This window comes from Leptodactylus fuscus, chromosome 4 (genome assembly GCF_031893055.1).
Source record: "Leptodactylus fuscus isolate aLepFus1 chromosome 4, aLepFus1.hap2, whole genome shotgun sequence".
In the NCBI taxonomy this organism is placed as follows: Eukaryota; Metazoa; Chordata; class Amphibia; order Anura; family Leptodactylidae; genus Leptodactylus; species Leptodactylus fuscus.
The window spans coordinates 174816933-174835204 of record NC_134268.1 but is presented as its reverse complement, the minus strand read 5'-3'; the positions used below and the strand labels follow the sequence as shown (position 1 = coordinate 174835204).

Here is an 18272-nt window from a genome sequence, read left to right as displayed (position 1 = left end):
TCAAGGAACAATCACTATAGGGACGCTAAAAACAAACACATCGCAAAATCTAGAGCTGGAACTAGAAAAGACAATACAGAAAAACAAAACTGCATTAGGAACACTAGATAGAAACAGAAGAGTGAACCACATAGAGAATTACTGGATAAAATAGACATAGCACATGTTATAACCAGAAAAGATACTGCAAGAAAACAAGAGAGCGAACCAATCCAATAAAACTCTGCAAATGAGTCAGCGAAATTGAGACTCGCTGGTGGCTTAGGTGTGAGACAGAAGCCCAGGAACAAACTAATAGGTAGGAGATGATGTGCGTAACATCTATTCTCTGGAAAGCCGCAGAGCTGCAATGACGACTTACACCAATGATTTTTCCGGGGGCATAAACATACAAATTTTTGTTGACCGAACGTTTTTTTTTTAAATTTCAGTTCATGCCTTGTTCATGGTCATGTTGGTGCCTCCTGAATGTGTATATGGATGCTAGAGATGAGTCTGATGACCTAATATCCTACCACCACAAGATTCCACCGCATGCCATTCCCATTTGATGAATCCATGGGGTTTCTTTTCAAGACAAACTCCCAGATATTGCAAGAACTTTGGCAAATATAGGTTAGGGACCACCCTAAAGGGGATTATTAGATAAAACAATGTCTCTTATCAGCTATCTTTAATAATAAAAAAAAGTCCTTCTCTACTTCCAGGTGTTCTATTACTAAATAATTCCGGGGGAGTTGTACACTTAGCGGGTTACCTGGGAGCAGGCATGTAGCTGCCATACACTAAAATATTCTGACAACCGTTCGGCGCTTTCTAACATCCATAAGCATAATAACATTTCGTTTTGGATATGCTCTAAGCCTGAAAATGACATAAAAGGTACACATACTGTCTGAAGGAGATAAACAGGCGCTCTGACCTACTTCTTGACAAGCTGTTTTTTTCTCATTTTTCCCCACTATAGTGTTATTTTCTACTAAGTGGCCCTTTCTTATAGAGAAATCAGTTTGTGATGATGCTCATTTACTACATGACCTCTGTGTGTTCTTGCAGAATCACATTTGGCAATGCTCCCATATGTGTCGTGTATATTCTCACTGTTACAATGCTCAGACTCGTTGCATACATTGTGCCTTGTGTGAATTGACGCTACGTTCAATAATTTATTTAGAGTTAATTAAAGGCATTATTAAACAGTACATCACCGCTTCTGGTGCCTCATTCTTTTATATCCCCTTCCTCAACAATGCAATAATTGTTCGCGGGGCAGACTGCTAAGAATGATAAATTGTCAGTGATTTGCTGAGATTACAAATCCCGCTATGTCAGATGTAAATGCAATCACAAGATATTTCTAAGCTGCGTCGCTCTGCATTTAAGTATGCTTAGCGTGCACTATACCAATTACTTACTTACTGTATTTAACAAGAGATAACATATCTAGTGGTAAATCTTCCCTGTGGGAGATTACTTATCTGATGAAGAATAAAAATCTACTCCACTGCTTCACAATGATTAGGTATTCTTAATTACATTACCGAGAGCATTAACATTGCCAGTGTCCTGGGAGGTAAAGAGTACATCAAGGAAAAACTGATATTATACTATGTACAAGGATGACTTGGCTCTCAGAAGACACCACATGGCCCTCCATAACCGCATTAATAAAAACCTTCAGACTGACCTCATAATCCAGTGTTGTGTCATGACTGCCATCTTGCTTTTCATGGGGCAGCAGGAAGTACTGGTGTGTGAATCCAAAACTAAGACACCAAAGACACCTAAGATCCTAAGACACCACCCATATATCCTAATGTTCAAAGTACTTAAAAAGGGACAAAACCTGTGAATTTAGCTATTGCAAAATACGTCTCCATCCCCACGCATGTCTCCTTTGGCCCTACTCATTTCCAACAGTTTTCTCTCCCCTATCTACCATGTTTGTCTATATATCATTTCCAACTATGTCCCTTTGTGCCACCGACATTGTATTATGTCCACTTGTGGTCCCCAGACAGTATAATCTCCCCGCACTGTGGCCTCCAAAGTATAATGCCCTCCCAATTGTGGCTCCACCATATAGTGGAACAGCACCCAGATTTGGTAATGGCCCTGCTGAATCCGGGATGGATGGGAGGACAGCACAACCACCTACATGCCCACCCATTGTTAAGAGAGAACTGAAGACATTTCCAAAGTTTCTCTTACGATTAAATACAAAGGTAAACTAGATTAATACCTGAAATTCTCATAAAAAGGGTGTTTTAAAATAGGGGCTCATTTAGATGATTGTTATGTGATCTTATTATACTATCTGGCTGCAAATACTGTGCACAAATCCGGTCCCGACAGCAGATCCAATGATGCAAACCTACACCATAGATCCCTGTGATGCTGCTACCTCGGGACACTAGATCAGCAGTTGGAATGACATTAATGGCCATAATACGGATAATAAAATCTACCCATATTATGCCAGTCTGAATTAGCCTTTATTTCAAAACCAGCTCACCATCTTGTGAATAAACGTATACCTATCTCACCAATCCCCTATTGTTTCTGTTCACAAATCTACTCTGCAAATGGAAGGCCGACATAACTCAAACTATCAGACATTTGCCTGTGCATGTCAACAAACAGAAGGGGGAGCTATAGGGGTAAATTCACATGCCACAGATTTGGTACAAAAATTTCGATAATGTTATCTGAATGGGGTTTCCCAAAATCCATGTGTCGGCCACTAAAACAATCCTATCCAGAATTATGAACTATGAATTATGAACAAATCTGCTGTGTGTGAATATCAGCTTAGGGGTGTATATCCGTCTGTGTAGTGCTGCTGATGACCCAAAGGGCTTAGTACTTCAGAAAATCCTACAGTACGAAATGCACAGTTTCCAATTTCCGCCAACAAAGCAGGGTTATTAAAAATGAACGTCCGTCTGGCACAGGGACCGAGAGATTTATAAAGAGGATGTGGTAGGAACTGGCATGGATTTCCATTCTAGCTGAGCCATGAAATTGGCAGAGAGGGATGACATTAAGCCGCACATTTGGCATAGGACACTTTCTTGTGCCAAACATACAACTCGGCCTGCCCCGATCTGATCCCTGCCCACATGCTCCAACATGTCTACACATGTACAGTCCCTCATCAATCTCCAGCTACCTCACAAGACTGTAGAATAATAACTAATATTAGCTTATAGATACAAGGACCAGTCTCAGGTCCAAGCTTGGAGCATCACGTGACTATTTTAGCAGTTCATCTGGATTTTATGTTAAGCACACCAAAAAAAATATGGCGTTAACGTTACGTTCACACATACAGAGCACAAGAAAACCACAATATGGACCACAAACAGTGAACTCCGCCTAGAAAATTCACAGAAAAAATTGCAGAAATTTTCTGCAGCATGCAGATGAGATTTGGAAAAATTTCATTTTCCTAGACCCCACTATAACGGCTGCATTTTTTCCAAGAGATATGGCCCACGTGATGGACGCATTTCCTGAACTGACCACAGTTTGACTGGACTGAATTCTCATCTTCATAGTGATTCATGATTCTGCGAGTTCTCAAAGTCTACATTTGTGGCTGTCTCATGAACCACTTTTTTCAGACTTGAGGCTAAGGCCCCACGGAGCGGAAATGCAGCGCTAAAGCGCTGCGGGAAGAACCACAGCGTGATCGCATTGTGGTTCTTCCCATAGCGTTTCGAAGAGAAAGTTCACAGCGTTTTCCTCCGTGGACTTTCTCTTACCATTATATCTATAAGAAAGCCGCCGGCATTTCCGTAGATATAATTGATATGCCGCGATTTTCAAAGCCACAACGGTTATGTCCACGCTGCAACTTTCTCCGCAAAGTAGGGATGGGATTCGCATGAATTCCATCCACTTTGCAAGTACTGTAAAACGCTGTGATATTTCAAATTGCGGTGTTTCCGGCCCGTGGGGCCCCGGCCTAACAATTTCGCTGCAGACTTTCCACCTGCAAATCCAAGCTGCGCAATTTTTGCTATGTGTGAACGTATCCTAATAAAGAAATACTTAGAAATAGTAGCAAAACAAGATATTATATGGTTGTATTCAAACAATGCGGATGAGATGCTGTTTAAACTGTGGCTTGCAATGTAGTGACCGACTGCGCAGTTATTACAGACAAAATGTACAATAAATGTGTATTACTGTAAAAACCGCATAGCCAACAATTGTTTAATAAAACTGCAATAAAACTCCATGTGGTTTTTCAGATGTCATTTTGATGTGGCTATAATTGGATCCCAATGGTAACATGTCAATACATTGCATAATATGTGATATGGAGGAGTGCTCTTATATTAGTGGTCATGGGTGTGAATACTTAGAATAAGATCCTACAGTGACCAGGATGCTGGGACCATCTTGGATCATGCAATGGCCATATGAGTTTTGGTATCTGCTTTCCACCTCCTTATAACATTATCCCATCTTCCACTATGCGATACAATCAGTACATATTATTTACTTTCACAATATTGTGTTTGCGTCTAGTTTCGCTGATTTTGGGTACATAAAACACATGAATTACTTATGGTTTCTCGAAGGCCAGCATATGCTAGGCTATTACTTTACAGCAAATCAGCTCATATTACTAGCATCAGCTGTTCAAAAAGCAAAGCTCATCTCCCAGACTGAAAATATTGCATTAAAAACCCCAGTCAGTCAATTCTCCCTTGATACAAAGCCATAATATTTTCGGAGGATGTAAACATTTGTTCCAGTATTTCAATTTCCAGTAAGTCTGGCTTGTTAAGCTGTCGATTACGGTCATAAAAAAAGGATAATGGCAAGTATGGCTCCATTAACCTGGGCACGGCATCACAACATAGCTCAAAAATAGAAATAAATCTATGGCCGGTAAATTTGTTGAGACCTAAATGGGGTTTGGGGGATTAAAAAATGGTCAGCGGCATAAAATGTTACAATAGAGAAACAACCTATCCTAATCTGTTATATACTACTCTGGCACTAATGCCATCACTTCAGGGTTTCTGCTGCCATTGCAGTGATGATGTCACATATATCATTCACATGATCATACAATACTTGGCGTCAATGGTTACAAGCCATATATGCACATGTCACCACTGGCAGGGCTGCTTTAACTATAGGGCCAATGGTGCACTTGCCCCCTTACACCCTTGGGACAGTACTGCATTGAAAGTGCTGTCCCACTGTTCCAGTTGAGTTGAGTACAATGGTGAAGCAGGGAGCTGTCTGCTTCCTGCATCACCATTCAGCCACTGTCTCTGCTCCTGGTGTCCTGATGGCAGTAGTTGTGATGTAGTGACGTCACTTACATCACACCTGTTGTTCCCTGAAGCTTCCGACAGCAGAGAAAACAGGGGAATGGGGAAAGCAGAGTTTAAGTTTTTCTTTTCTTGGTTTGATATACACTATGGGGGCAACCTAAAGGGGACATGAAACTGCGGGATCAATTGGAGGGAAACAAGAAACTATAGGGACAACTGGAGGGGGACATTATACTATTGGGACCGATGAACAATCACCCTACACAGACTCTTTGCACTTCTTATTTTAAATAACTACACAGCCCCCGATCAGGCATTTTAGTTGTCTATGTCGATGGTGGGATTGGTTGTACGGATGATCTTACCATTAACCAGATGGCCGTTTAATGAACCTAACCCTAGATTTACACAACCGAGTTTCACCCTGAACTTCTTATTCTTTGGCAATATGAATGCTTTCTAGATCTTTGTTGTCAGAATCTATTTAGTAGGTTTTTGAAGGGCTGGTATGAACATGAATCCGTTTTCACAGAATACCTCCGAACATGACCCTTGACAGCTTGAAGTGCAAACTTTGATACTGTAGATTCTGTTCTTCAGGCAAACTCCTACTAGAAACAACACGCTGCTTCTTGTAATTAAGTTTACGCGTCATTTCCTGCTCAGCTGCTTGCAGTTATGGCTGTGAAGCAAATAAACTATTAGCAGCTGGATGTGATACTCGCAGAGTTCTGCAGTCATTGTAATGTGGGCACGCTGGAATCCTCGCACTCCTCTTATGCAGGATAGGCATGGTGCACAGCATTTGGTTTTCATTAAAAATCCGTTCTCCTGCATACTTCAATGTATGAAATTTGTTTCATATGCAGCCGAGCTGGAAACCACAATCTTCCTGTATTGGTCTGATAGGATGCTCACATGGTCGCTGTCTTCATCTAAGGATCGGGGGCCTTTACTTATAGCTGTCTTCACATACTCAGATATTGTAATTAGGAATAGGAAATAAAATGTTAGCAAAATAACGACAATGCCAAAAAAATTACGAAGCTCCCAAAGATCAGATCATTACTAGACATGATGGTAAGTGTGGTTGGAAAATGATCACCAGTTCAATGGAGGTGACCTCGGTTACCATGTGTGTGCGTGTGATCATCCAACCACATGTTACAGACACACACCAAAAGACATCCTAGTACTTGGCGGCTGAACACATGGATCTTGAGTTTTTCCCTAGTGTCTGCCTAAGGCCTAAAATATTGAGATGAGCTCACATACGCTATCTTTAGTTCCCCAACTAATGTCCTACAATGGATAGATTAAAAACAAACATTGACAGATTGATTGAGATTTACTAAGCTAAAAGCACCAAAATTCTGGCTTAGGAAAAATAGTCATGTGACGTATCCATGGTCATGTGAATATAGCACAAATTTGCCTCAAAATAATATTCATGCATTTATTATTTGTTTTAGCCTGGGGCTCCACGTAGTGTAAATGCTGCAATTTTGCCATGGCGGAAACGCCATAGCAAAAACCGCAATGTTTTACAGCACCTGCAGAGTGGATAGGATTATAATTAATCCTATTTACACATTGCAGAAAAATATCCCCAGCAGACATGCTGCAATTTCAAAAACCAGTGCCCTCTAGTGTGCCCCGCTCTGGACCCCCTCCAGTTTGCCTATCGGACGGGCATTGGGGTAGATGACGCCATCATCCACCTTCTTCACAGAGCTCTCTCTCACCTGGAGAAACCCGGGAACACTGTGAGAATAATGTTCTTTGATTTCTCCAGTGCTTTCAACAACATTCAGCAGGGCTACTGAGGGAGAAGCTGAACCTTGGTGGAGTGGACTATCACCTGTCCTACTGGATCCTAGACTACCTGACAAACCGCCCCCAGTATGTGAGAGCCCAGGACTGTGTGTCTGACACTGTGATCTGTAGTACGGGGGCACCACAAGGTACAGTTCTTGCCCCATTTCTCTTCACACTGTACACTGCTGACTTTAGGCACAACTCATCCAGCTGTTACTTACAGAAGTACTCCGATGACTCTGCTATAGTAGGCCTTATCACTGATGGCGGCGATAGGGAATACAGAGACTTAAACCGGGATTTTGTTGAATGGTGCCAGCAGAACCAGCTCAGGATTAATGCTGGGAAGACCAAGGAGATGGTGGTGGACTTTAGTAAACAGAGAAGTGCTCCAACCCCGGTGGAGATCCAAGGGACATGCATTGAGATAGTCAGGACTTAGAACCTGGGTGTGCTCCTCAATAATAAACTAGACTGGGCTGATCACCTGGAGGCGCTGCACAGAAAGGGTCACAGCAGACTCTACCTGCTCAGGAGGCTGAGGGCCTTCGGAGTCCAGGGGCCACTTCTTAGGGCCTTTTTCAACTCTGTGGTTGCTTCAGCCATCTTTTTCGGTGTGGCCTGCTGGGGGAGCAGTATATAAACCAGGGACAGAAATAGACTTGACAGATTGATCAGAAGGGCCAGCTCTGTCCTGGGGAGCCCCCTGGACCCAGTACAGGTGGTGGGTGACAGAAGGATACTGTCCGTGGTGAGCTCCTTGTGGGAGAACAAATCCCACCCCATACATGAGACCTTGATGGCACTTAGCAGCACTGTAAGTGACTGACTGCTTCACCCCAAGTGTGAGAAGGAGCGCTATCGCAAGTCCTTCCTTCCAACCGCAATCAGGCTGTATAATCTACATCAGACCAAGCGAAGATCACTCCGCACAGAAAACTAATGATTATGAAGTCTTCCTTCTTTCTAATCTGTTCCTTAGCTGCTATGGACTTCTAGTATATCTTCTCTTCTCAGCTTATGTGTGTCTACTTCTGTAATATATTACTGTGTATTATCCTGTATCTGTATTACCATGCTGCTGTAACATACTGAAATTTCCCCACTGTGGGACTATTAAAGGATTATCTTATCTTATCTTATGTCAATTATACCTACGGAAATGCTGATGTATAATGTAAGCAGAACACTCGATGGACATTCCGTGAAGAGCGCTGTGGGAAAAACCATGAAGCATTTCCACCACGTTTTTTCCTGAAGCACTTTTTGGCTGCGGCTCGCCATATGAGGCCTTAGCCTTAGACATGTTTTTTTTGGCTTGGCTGTCAAGTGGTCATGACTGTGGGAAATGGATATGACTTCATGAAATTGAAAAAAAAGTAGATTGATAAATCTGGTATAAATCTAAGCGCGCCCAGCTCACCACCCACTTGTCAAAGTGGTATAATGTGGCGTAAAAGCCAAGATTTGCCTGCAGCGGAAATTTATGTGGAAAAAACTGCAGCATTTTACAGTCATTGTATAGTGGATGGGATTCTAGCGAATTCCATCCCACAGTCCGGAAAAACATGCGCTGTGGACACGCTGTGATTCCAAAACCATTGTGGTTTTGGAAATGGCAGTATGTCAATAATTCCTAGGGAAACACTGGTATAAAGGAAGCAGAAAGAGTCCGCAGAATAAAACTCTGTGTACTTTCTCCAAAAAGCGCTGCCGGACAAACTGTGAGTTTATAGTTGTATTTTGCTACATGTGGCTTAGTCTAAAACTCAAATACATAGTCACAATGCTGTTATTCGCAAAATAATTTTAAAGAATCAACATGGACCATGAACCAACCACAACAACCGCTATGCAGACAGAGTTGCTTCCCTGGAAGTATATCAACAGATTTGACTTCCCCAGCAATAACGGCTGATAGAAACCAATCCTGCAGAGATCGGAAGATTCTACCTTAAAACAAGTTGAGGCCATAAGACAGTTTTATTTCTCACCTTTCTTAACTTTTTACTGGGGGTTAGGGCTGTCGTTATGAGACTACACAAACTCATTTGCCTTAGCTCAAAGCTGGTTAAGGGTAAATTCACACGGGGTTTGAGGCCGTATCCGCCTCAAAATCCTGACCAAAAAGATGGCCCCCATTGAAATCAATGGGAGCCGTTCAGGAAGCAAGGTGCTCATTCTTCAGGCCGTTTCGCCTCGCGATTCAGCCTGAAGACACTTCCCTCCTCCCGACTAGGCCCATACATTGGGCCAAATCCAGAGCGGAGTGCGTGGCTGAATGCTGGTGCAGTGCATAGGCATCCAGTCGCGTGCTCCACTCCGGATTAGGCCCAATGAATGGACCTAGTCGGGAGGAGGAAAGTGTCTTCAGGCCGAATCACGAGGCGAAAAGGCCTGAAGAATGAGCACCTTGCTTCCTGAACGGCTCCCATTGATTTCAATGGGAGCCATCTTTTTGGTCAGGATTTTGAGGTGAATACGTCCTCAAAATCCTGACCAAAAATCTCCATGTGAACTTACCCTAAGGGCTCCAAATTCTCATGAGAATTCCATAAATGCTAGTAAATCTCTCGACAGGCTTCAGCTCACAACACAGTCATTGGATAGCCACACACTGACTTATAGAATAGATATCTTGTAAAAGAATATCACAAAATAAGTTTTGTGGTGTAAATGATGATAGAAATCTACGTTACCTGGTGTAGTCTCCTGCCTAGGCACATCATGGCGTGGTAAGGGATGTGCCTGATACATGATGATAACTACTAAGCTATGAGTCCTTCTCCCGACACACTGTTCAGGCCACCAACATACAAGGCTGAAATTCACTCGTGTGATTGTGGGGTTAGGCTGTGTTCACATGACTATGAATAACAGATGGTTGGTTTTAAAACCCATGAAAGTCTATGGGTCTATTCACATGTGGTGTATGGTTTTTTTTGTTCTTTTTTGGTGGAGCGCTTTTCACAGCTGTCAATAAAACCCACATGCTTTATAACCACGGGGCATTTGGGCACTGTGGAAACACCATGGAAAAAAATGCAGCATTTTACAGTCCCTGCATACTTTTTTATTTTTAGGCTGAAGCCCCACGTGGTGTTTTAAAGTCCCTGCAAAGTAGAATCCCATCCACACACTGCGGAAAAATAATGCAGCTGTCACGCTGCGATTTCCAATACTGTTCTGGACCTTCTATAGAAAGCAGGAAGTCACAGAAAGATTTAAGTTTAGTGGTAAGAGTTGGAATTGAAAAGTTTATTAGAATTTTTTTTAAATATAGCTGTTAATTTGGAAAATTAAAAACACCACCTAAAATGAAAAAAAAAAAAATGTTTAACATAAAAAATGTGATTTATCGAATAAATTATTTCCTGGTGACACATTCTCTTTAAGACATAATGAAACACAACAAAAGAGATTTATCTGATTTAGTGTCTGATATGAGTCAGAACCACAATCCGCTGCACGGAGCAGACCAGTAAATCAATCTGTGTGTGAGCCGAGCTCTGGTCCAAGCACTTAATGATAGTTCGTGTATGTGACGGGGCGCTGGGCAGGCGGATCTACAAATCACCAGACATTGCATTCCTTTCTATCTGCATAGTTTTACCCTAACCATATCACCGCAAGTAATAAGGGGGATATGCAGCAATATTTTCCAGCCCAAGTATATGTTTACATGTAGATCCCCAGAGTTAAAAGCTTATGACTATCTCCATTACTTGTATGGGCCATACAGAACTGATGAGAGTCATAAAAAGCAAATCCCCTGAAAACTGTAGCCAACAAAATCTAACTGGCTGTATTAATAAAAACTATGGCAAGGAGACAACGACCTACCCTACTTTGAGACCTGACCTCTATGGAAAACTGGTAATTGGTTTCCAAACCCCCAAAATGTCATTCCAGAATAAAACATTAAATAAAATGTAGATATAGATTGTAGAAGACTATATAGATATAACAAGTCATTACATATCCATCAGAAAAAGCTGCGGAACACAAGAAAATCATTCACATGTTGAGAACAGGAGCTTCTTCAGGATCCTGAACACTATACAACCTCAATAGAAAATACAATGGGGAACCCTCGGCAATCTAAGGCACAGATAAAATGTCCACACTCATTGGTCGGATCTTCTACTCAATGTGACTTTGTTGTGACTCCAAAGATTGCCATGTTGCTCTGCACCTCCTTTACTAATGTACATGAATGGAGTTACACTGCAACCATAAGCCCCACATTGCGGAAACGCAGCTTTTTTTGTTGCAGATTTTGTTGCGATTTTTTGAGGCAAAGTCAGGAGTGGACTGAGCACAAGTGAGATGTGTAAAAATTTTCCTAGATATTCCCCATTCCTTTTGTAGACATTCTTGGCTTTGGCTCAAAAAAAACGCAAAAAAATATGCAACAAAAAAAGCCGCGTTTCCGCAATGTGGGGCCTCAGCCTAAAGGTACTGGGACAGAAGTGCTCAATCTGTTTGTGACTTGAAGTCATAGTCGCAGCACGCTTAGGTCGCAACTTGGTTTAATTCACTCATATTAGTAAAGGAGCCACAGGGCGTTCCAAGTTACAAAGGATAAGGAACAACCATATGTTACAGAGTTTTATAAGAGTGTAAATGTACAGTACAGGCATTATATAACGAAGACTTAATTAGACTAAGTACTCGGAATAATTATAGACCAAACAGAGCCAGAACAAATACAAAGGAGAAAAGACATGACAACCCACACACATATCTATACATATACTGTAGCTATATATATACACCCACAAAACTAAACATGAAGCAAGTATGAAAGACTATCTCTAATGTCATACACAACCGGCAGATTTCACCAATCATCCATAATGTCTCCTTAGACAGCAGGTATAGGGGAGAGTTCAACTGCATTTGTTTTCTTGGAAACAAGCCCCTACCAGTGGAGTCTGGCAGTAGTTTTCACCCCTTTTCCAGTTCAGTATAGACGTACACATGCACCAATTGGTCTAGTAGAGAATGCATGTGTATGGAGAAGTTAGGCAAGATACTGTGCAAAAATGTATGCCCAGTTTAGGAGTGCATTCACATACTGTAGTTGGGTGACATATAGGTATAAATGAAGCATAAAGTCCACAGAAGAAACCTCTGTGCAATTTTTGTAAAAAAAAAAAAAAAAAGCACTGCAGGAAGAACTGCGATGCGTTGCTGCTGTGGTTTTTTCCATAGCACTTTTTTGCTGTGGAACACTACTTGGGGCTTTAGCCTTACAGGGGTTTTGCAGACAAATGATATTGATGACCCAACCCACTGATAACCTGTTCTTAGCAGCCACTATACAGAGAACAGAGCTGGAAGCAGATAGCCCTGTTCCCTGTATAGTGAATTCATTTGTATTGGAGATCAGCTGCAGTAACTCAGCATGGCCACTACACAGTAAACAGAATTATTTGCTTCTGGTGAGAACAGCTGTTAGGGTGGGGGGGGCAGGTGCCTGAACCTGACTGATCTGACTATATAATGATTTATATAATGACTATACTAAGCATAGGCCTTTAATATCAAAAGAAAAAAAAAAAACCTTTAAACTTAATATTTTGTAAAAGGGCAATACTTCAAAAGTCCCCCAGTTTCCTAGGGACAGTGTCATGCCCCAAGATCTGGTGACAGGTTCCCTTTAGGTTTGAAAAGTGTCCGGCCGTGAGCGCCGGTGAGCGTTTTATGCTCTCCGCGGGAAAACTGTTTTTTTTTTTAAACCGGACACAGAGTCGGACATGCAGTACTCTGTGTCCTGTTTAAAAAATCCGCTTTCGCTGCGGAGAGCATAAAACGCTCACTGGCGCTCACAGCTGGACTCGGCATGACAGAAGACGGAAACCTGATAACGGAGTCCAGACGCTGGTGTGAACCCAGCATAACTAGGATCAGGTAACCAGTGTGTATTGTGAACAGAAAATCAGGGTGCCTGCTTACGTCTTCGGGGAGGCAGCGGAGCCTGGGAGCTTTCTGTACGGAAGATTGATGAATACACAAGAAGTAGCATGCTAATATACAACACTACAATATACTACAGTGAAAGGTTAATTTTAATATAATTAACTTGTCACTGGGGGGATGGGAAGATAAGCAAAATAGAATTTCATATCTTAGAGCAAGTCTGGCTAATGTTCATCATCATAATATTCACATTGCTAACCAGTTATTAGCAGTGCATACTAAGTAGCAGCCTTATAAAATGTGTTACTTCAAGAACCAAGAAATGAATTGTATGTTACTCTCCTCATCTACAATGACTTCAAATGACCCTGGAGGTGACAGTGTGGATTCTGAGACTCTGTCCTTACTAGGACATCCAGGTTAGGTTTTCACAGTATGGCAACTGCACATGGCCAAAATTCCATCCACCACATTGGCAAATGTTTCTATGAATTATGGGGTATTAAATTTGCTTGGCCATTGGTTACAGCGTATGCCCCATGTTTAGGTTGCATGCAGTTGCCACACTATGGAAACCTAACTTAAGTCCTATTCCACACTTGAATATTCCAGGGCTATTTGTAAGACCAGATAAGAACCTGGTCTAAGCAGATGGCATTTACATTTTGTGGCTCTTTATTAGATTTTTTTCTCTATGTCTATGTGGTGCAAAGAAGGTCACAAAGATTTTGTCAATCACTCTTAAAATAATACACAATAAGTCTGGGTTCACACTAGTGCTTGGTTTCCGTTGGGGGATTCCAACCCCCATCCAACTGATAAAGTAAGTGAAATAAATTCTCACAGGACTAGAAGAGAATAAGAGTCCTGATTACTCCGCCCATACAGGATGACTGACAGCCTACTGTGTACACAAACTAAGGGGGCATTCACATGGAATAATGCGTCACGATAACTCGCGTAAGTATCAGCGCTGCAAAACAGAATTCCATTGACTTCAATGGGTTCCGTTTAATGCGCGTAACACATTGAGGTCAATGGGATTCTGTTTGCAGTGCTGATTCTTACACAAGTTATCGTGCCAGAATCAACGCCGCGTTAGCCCGTGTGAATGCCTCCTAATACAGAGAAAGTTGTCTAATAAGGAGATATATATCATACAGCTCAAATTCTCTCCCTCTGTTCCCAGGTAGAGCAGCAGAAATCACCTTTGCTTTAAGGTTAAGAACATCTGTATGGAGTCTGTATGTTCACCCCGTGTTTGCATGGGTTTTCTCCCACATTCCAAAGACGTAATAATAAGGAATGTAGATTGTGAGCCCTATGGGGGACAGTCACTGACAATATCCGTAAAGCGCAGCGGAATATGATGGTGCTATATAAATAAGAAACATAAAATAAGTACACAAGGTGAATTTTGCAAAAAAGATCTACCATTGACAATCTGCCATGGAAATCTGCTTTCCATCGGCAGAAACACTGCCTGCTCCCATTCACTTCCATTCCAATGGACTCCTCCTGAAGATTGGGCAGGACACATTTTTCCATTGGTTGATTTTTTTCAGTTTGCAGAAAATTATCTGCCACTCATTGAAATGAATGCGACATGGAATTTCTGGGGCAGATTTAGCAGCAAAAATTCCATAGTGCGAACTTACCCTAAGTATACAAAATCCAGAACCTTCAGTTTGGCCTTTTGGCCAGAATATCAGTTTTGCTTGGAGTATTCATTCAATGCCTGTCTATCTACCAGGAGTTTGTTGTCAGGAAAATAGGCTAGCAATCTTATGTGTATGGATGTGAGCAGACCCTGGTCAGAAAAGGAACAGCCATATTGAATTTATTGGCCAATCTTATTATGGCCAGTGCAGAAGATGTCTGAAGTCTCCTCTCTCCACAAAATACACATTCTGCCATTGTGAATATACATCTTACTAAAGGCAACAACACCCAAGTTATGATAGAAACAATAGTCACTAACCTTTCGGTTTTCTTTATGAGGACCACGCGGAACATCTCCTCCTGAGGAATCCTCTCAGTCCCTTCACTGGACTGAACAAAGGGGTGTATTGCCACCACTGTGAAACCCTGCTGGTACAGCTCTTGTAACTTTTCGGGTAGATCACGCAAAGAGGCAATCCGGACAGCAGATGATCCCGGTAACTGGGCTATAAATTAGAAGACAGAACATCATAAATATAACATCATGGTCTGGGGAGATAATAATATAGTAACTGATTGTAAAGTTATTGTCATTCATTGTTTGTAGCCCTATGTATTCTTCTCCCATAAGTTCATAAAAAGGTTTTCAGGCTTTAGCACCACCCATGACCCCCACTGATCAGCTAGTTGGAGCAGCAGAGGTGCTGCCTGAGTGTCACTTCCACTTCACAGGTCTGGTGACATCATGTTTATCAATCATATGATCTGTTCACCGCTCCCTCCCAAGTGAGGCTACGTTCACACATGGGTCTCCATCGTTTGGGTCCACTGGGGAACACGAATGACAGAAACCAAAACTGCTAAAACAGCGGTTACCCGTGGACAACATAGACTATAATGGGATCTATAATATAATAATAATAACTATAATTGGATGCCGGGTGTCCATCGGGTTTCTGCCGTTTTTAGACTGGAAGTGGCAGAGAGAAAAGTCATCCATGCAGGACTTTTCATTCTGCAAATTTTTGGTGGTTTCAGTGGTGGAGTCTTCAGTGGAGAATACGGTGCAGATGTTAACCTGGCCTTAATGAGACTGAGCTGCGATACAAAGCACAGCCGCTATAAAATGTACAACATTCTGCTTGGTTTTGTGAAAAGCCCGGATTAGTCATCAAGTGATAAACCCAAAAAACCCAATAAATCTGGCCATACACATTACACTATTGTTGGTCAAACCTGAGTATTCAAGGGTAATGGCCAACCATCCAATGTGTATGGGCGTGTTGTGACTTTCAGTAGCCGCATTGGAGTCTAGGGTAGGGTACGAGAAATATAGCCAACATACAGTCTGTATTTCACGGACTAAATAAACCTGTATAATTCATCCTTAACTAAAAAATAGTTTCCACAATATTGCTAAAACCATATTTGGGTGCCACAAGTTGCTGTCAGGGGGGACGACAACAGAGATTGTTACATGGTGAGTGATGGTGAATGTAGATAGTCAGTGTTATCTTTACAGTGAAACCTCAGCAATAATTCATGCTACATCTTTACATCTGAATTACAGCTGAACTGGAAAGCAAACAGTACAAAATGTTACTAGTCAGCTAATAAATAAACAATACGTAAAGCCATAGAAAAGACAAGATATTTTTACTTCCCAATTTAAAAAGTAGGACAATGTGATCTCCATTGACTCGCTAAATGGAAATACACTCTGCTTCTTTCTTCCATTAATAGAGCTGCTTGAACCCACTGAGAATTGTACAAGCCGTCCATAAACATTCTTTTAAAGAAACATATTCTCCAATGTATTCCCAAATCTCATTCTACTGTATCCAGGCGTGACTAGAGGTTCATCTCCTACTCACACAACATCTTTGTTCATTGCTCTATATAACATCTACTTCTAATGACCTTTATTCTTTCTCTTCCACAGTCACATGGCTTCTGGGGTTGACATGGACTCTCTCCTAAAACACTCAAAGGTTGCTAAATATAAGCTAGAATTTTCCACTGGATTAGATGACTATATAGGCTACTGTGCACTAAAAAAATATTTTCTATTTGTGTGTCTGAAAATAATAAATGGCAAATGTATTATGCACCCAACAAATGCATATAGGGCAGCGGAGTAGTAGTAGTAGTAAGCGGAAGAGTGCCCCAAATCTGGTGGACATCCAGGGCGTTGAGATAATCAAGATCTATAAGTACCTGGGTGTGCTCCTCAATAATAAGCTGGGCTTGGCAGATCACCTAGATAAGGGCCACAGCAGGCTCTACCTGCTCAGGAGGCTGAGGGCCTTTAGAGTCCAGGGGCCACTTCTTACGGCCTTTTTCAACTCTGTGGTATCATCAGCCATCTTCTTCGGTGTGGCCTGCTGGGGGAGTAGCATACCAGCCAGGGACAGAAATAGAGTTGACGGGCTGATTAAAAGGGCCAGCTCTGTCCTGCAACAGGGTCATGGATGGCCAAAGATCACTAATATAAAGACTACCCTTTGTGGTTCTGTACCTCAGCGCTATTCTAGCACAAGTTACTAATAAAGTTAATACTTGCTATTATTATTATTATTTATTTATATAGCACCATTAATTCCATGGTGCTTTACATTTGGAGGTTACATACAATACACAGAATGCTAGGATAGGTGTCTGAACATGCATGGCATTGAAACCCTGTGGGACATCGCAGCTGTAAATGGTCAAAGTGCCACCAGTGTCAGCCACCAAAAGAGCCTATGATGGGCACATGAGCATCGTAACTGTACAATGATCTTTTTTAAATCAAGTGGATGTCAAGGGGGGCATCGCTGTCCCGGGGAAGATGGCACCATAGAAAGAAGGCAAGTCAATGGAATATTCTGTACAATGTACTACTGAGAAATATTGCATCTTGGCAGTTTTGTGGATGTTACTTTGACACTCACCACCTACCTAAACATCATTGCAGATTAAGTACACCCTAAATGATGAATGTGATGAAGAGAACGCCCTGCATGTACCTGTCTCTGTACTCACTTCTATGGAATTTCCAAAATTAGTTGAAGCTGCCACATCTATCAGACATTTATAACATATCCTACAGATATAGCCATAAAAATATTGGAATACTGTTTTAAAAGATCTTGGACACTTTCAGAAGTTTTGTTCCATGTCTTCATAGGTCAAAGCCGTTTTCTGATGGGATGTAGCTGATATTAGGCAGGTGGTTTAATGGAATGATAGGTGACTGTGTATATGTGTGTACAAGGACTATGAATTATTAATTTACAACGCATTAAAGAACCTCAATGATATTTATAAGACTCACTTGACATTTCTATCACCATATAAATGTAAGCCAGACTTTGTGTTACAGTGTGACTGCATGTTTTATTACTGACCATAAATGGTAAAGTAAACCTGTGTATATAACATACAAGGGACACAATTATATCATTGTAGCCGGAGTGTTTTATTACAGTAATCCCCATATTAGCAGTTCTGGCATCACGCAGCATTATGAGTGCATATCACGTCTGGAGCTGGTGAGCCGCCTAACTATAGTGTAAAAACTTGGAC

At 41.6% G+C, this 18272-nt stretch overlaps 1 protein-coding gene across 1 annotated transcript in view; it reads right to left on the bottom strand.

Annotated features, from left to right (window-relative positions):
* Positions 1–18272, bottom strand: part of RFTN1 (raftlin, lipid raft linker 1) — a 262249-nt gene that overhangs the window by 148463 nt on the left and 95514 nt on the right. The window contains exon 3 of the mRNA XM_075271433.1: positions 15025–15211. Within this exon, the coding sequence (XP_075127534.1) occupies positions 15025–15211 (187 nt within the window). The remainder of the gene's footprint in view (positions 1–15024; positions 15212–18272) is intronic.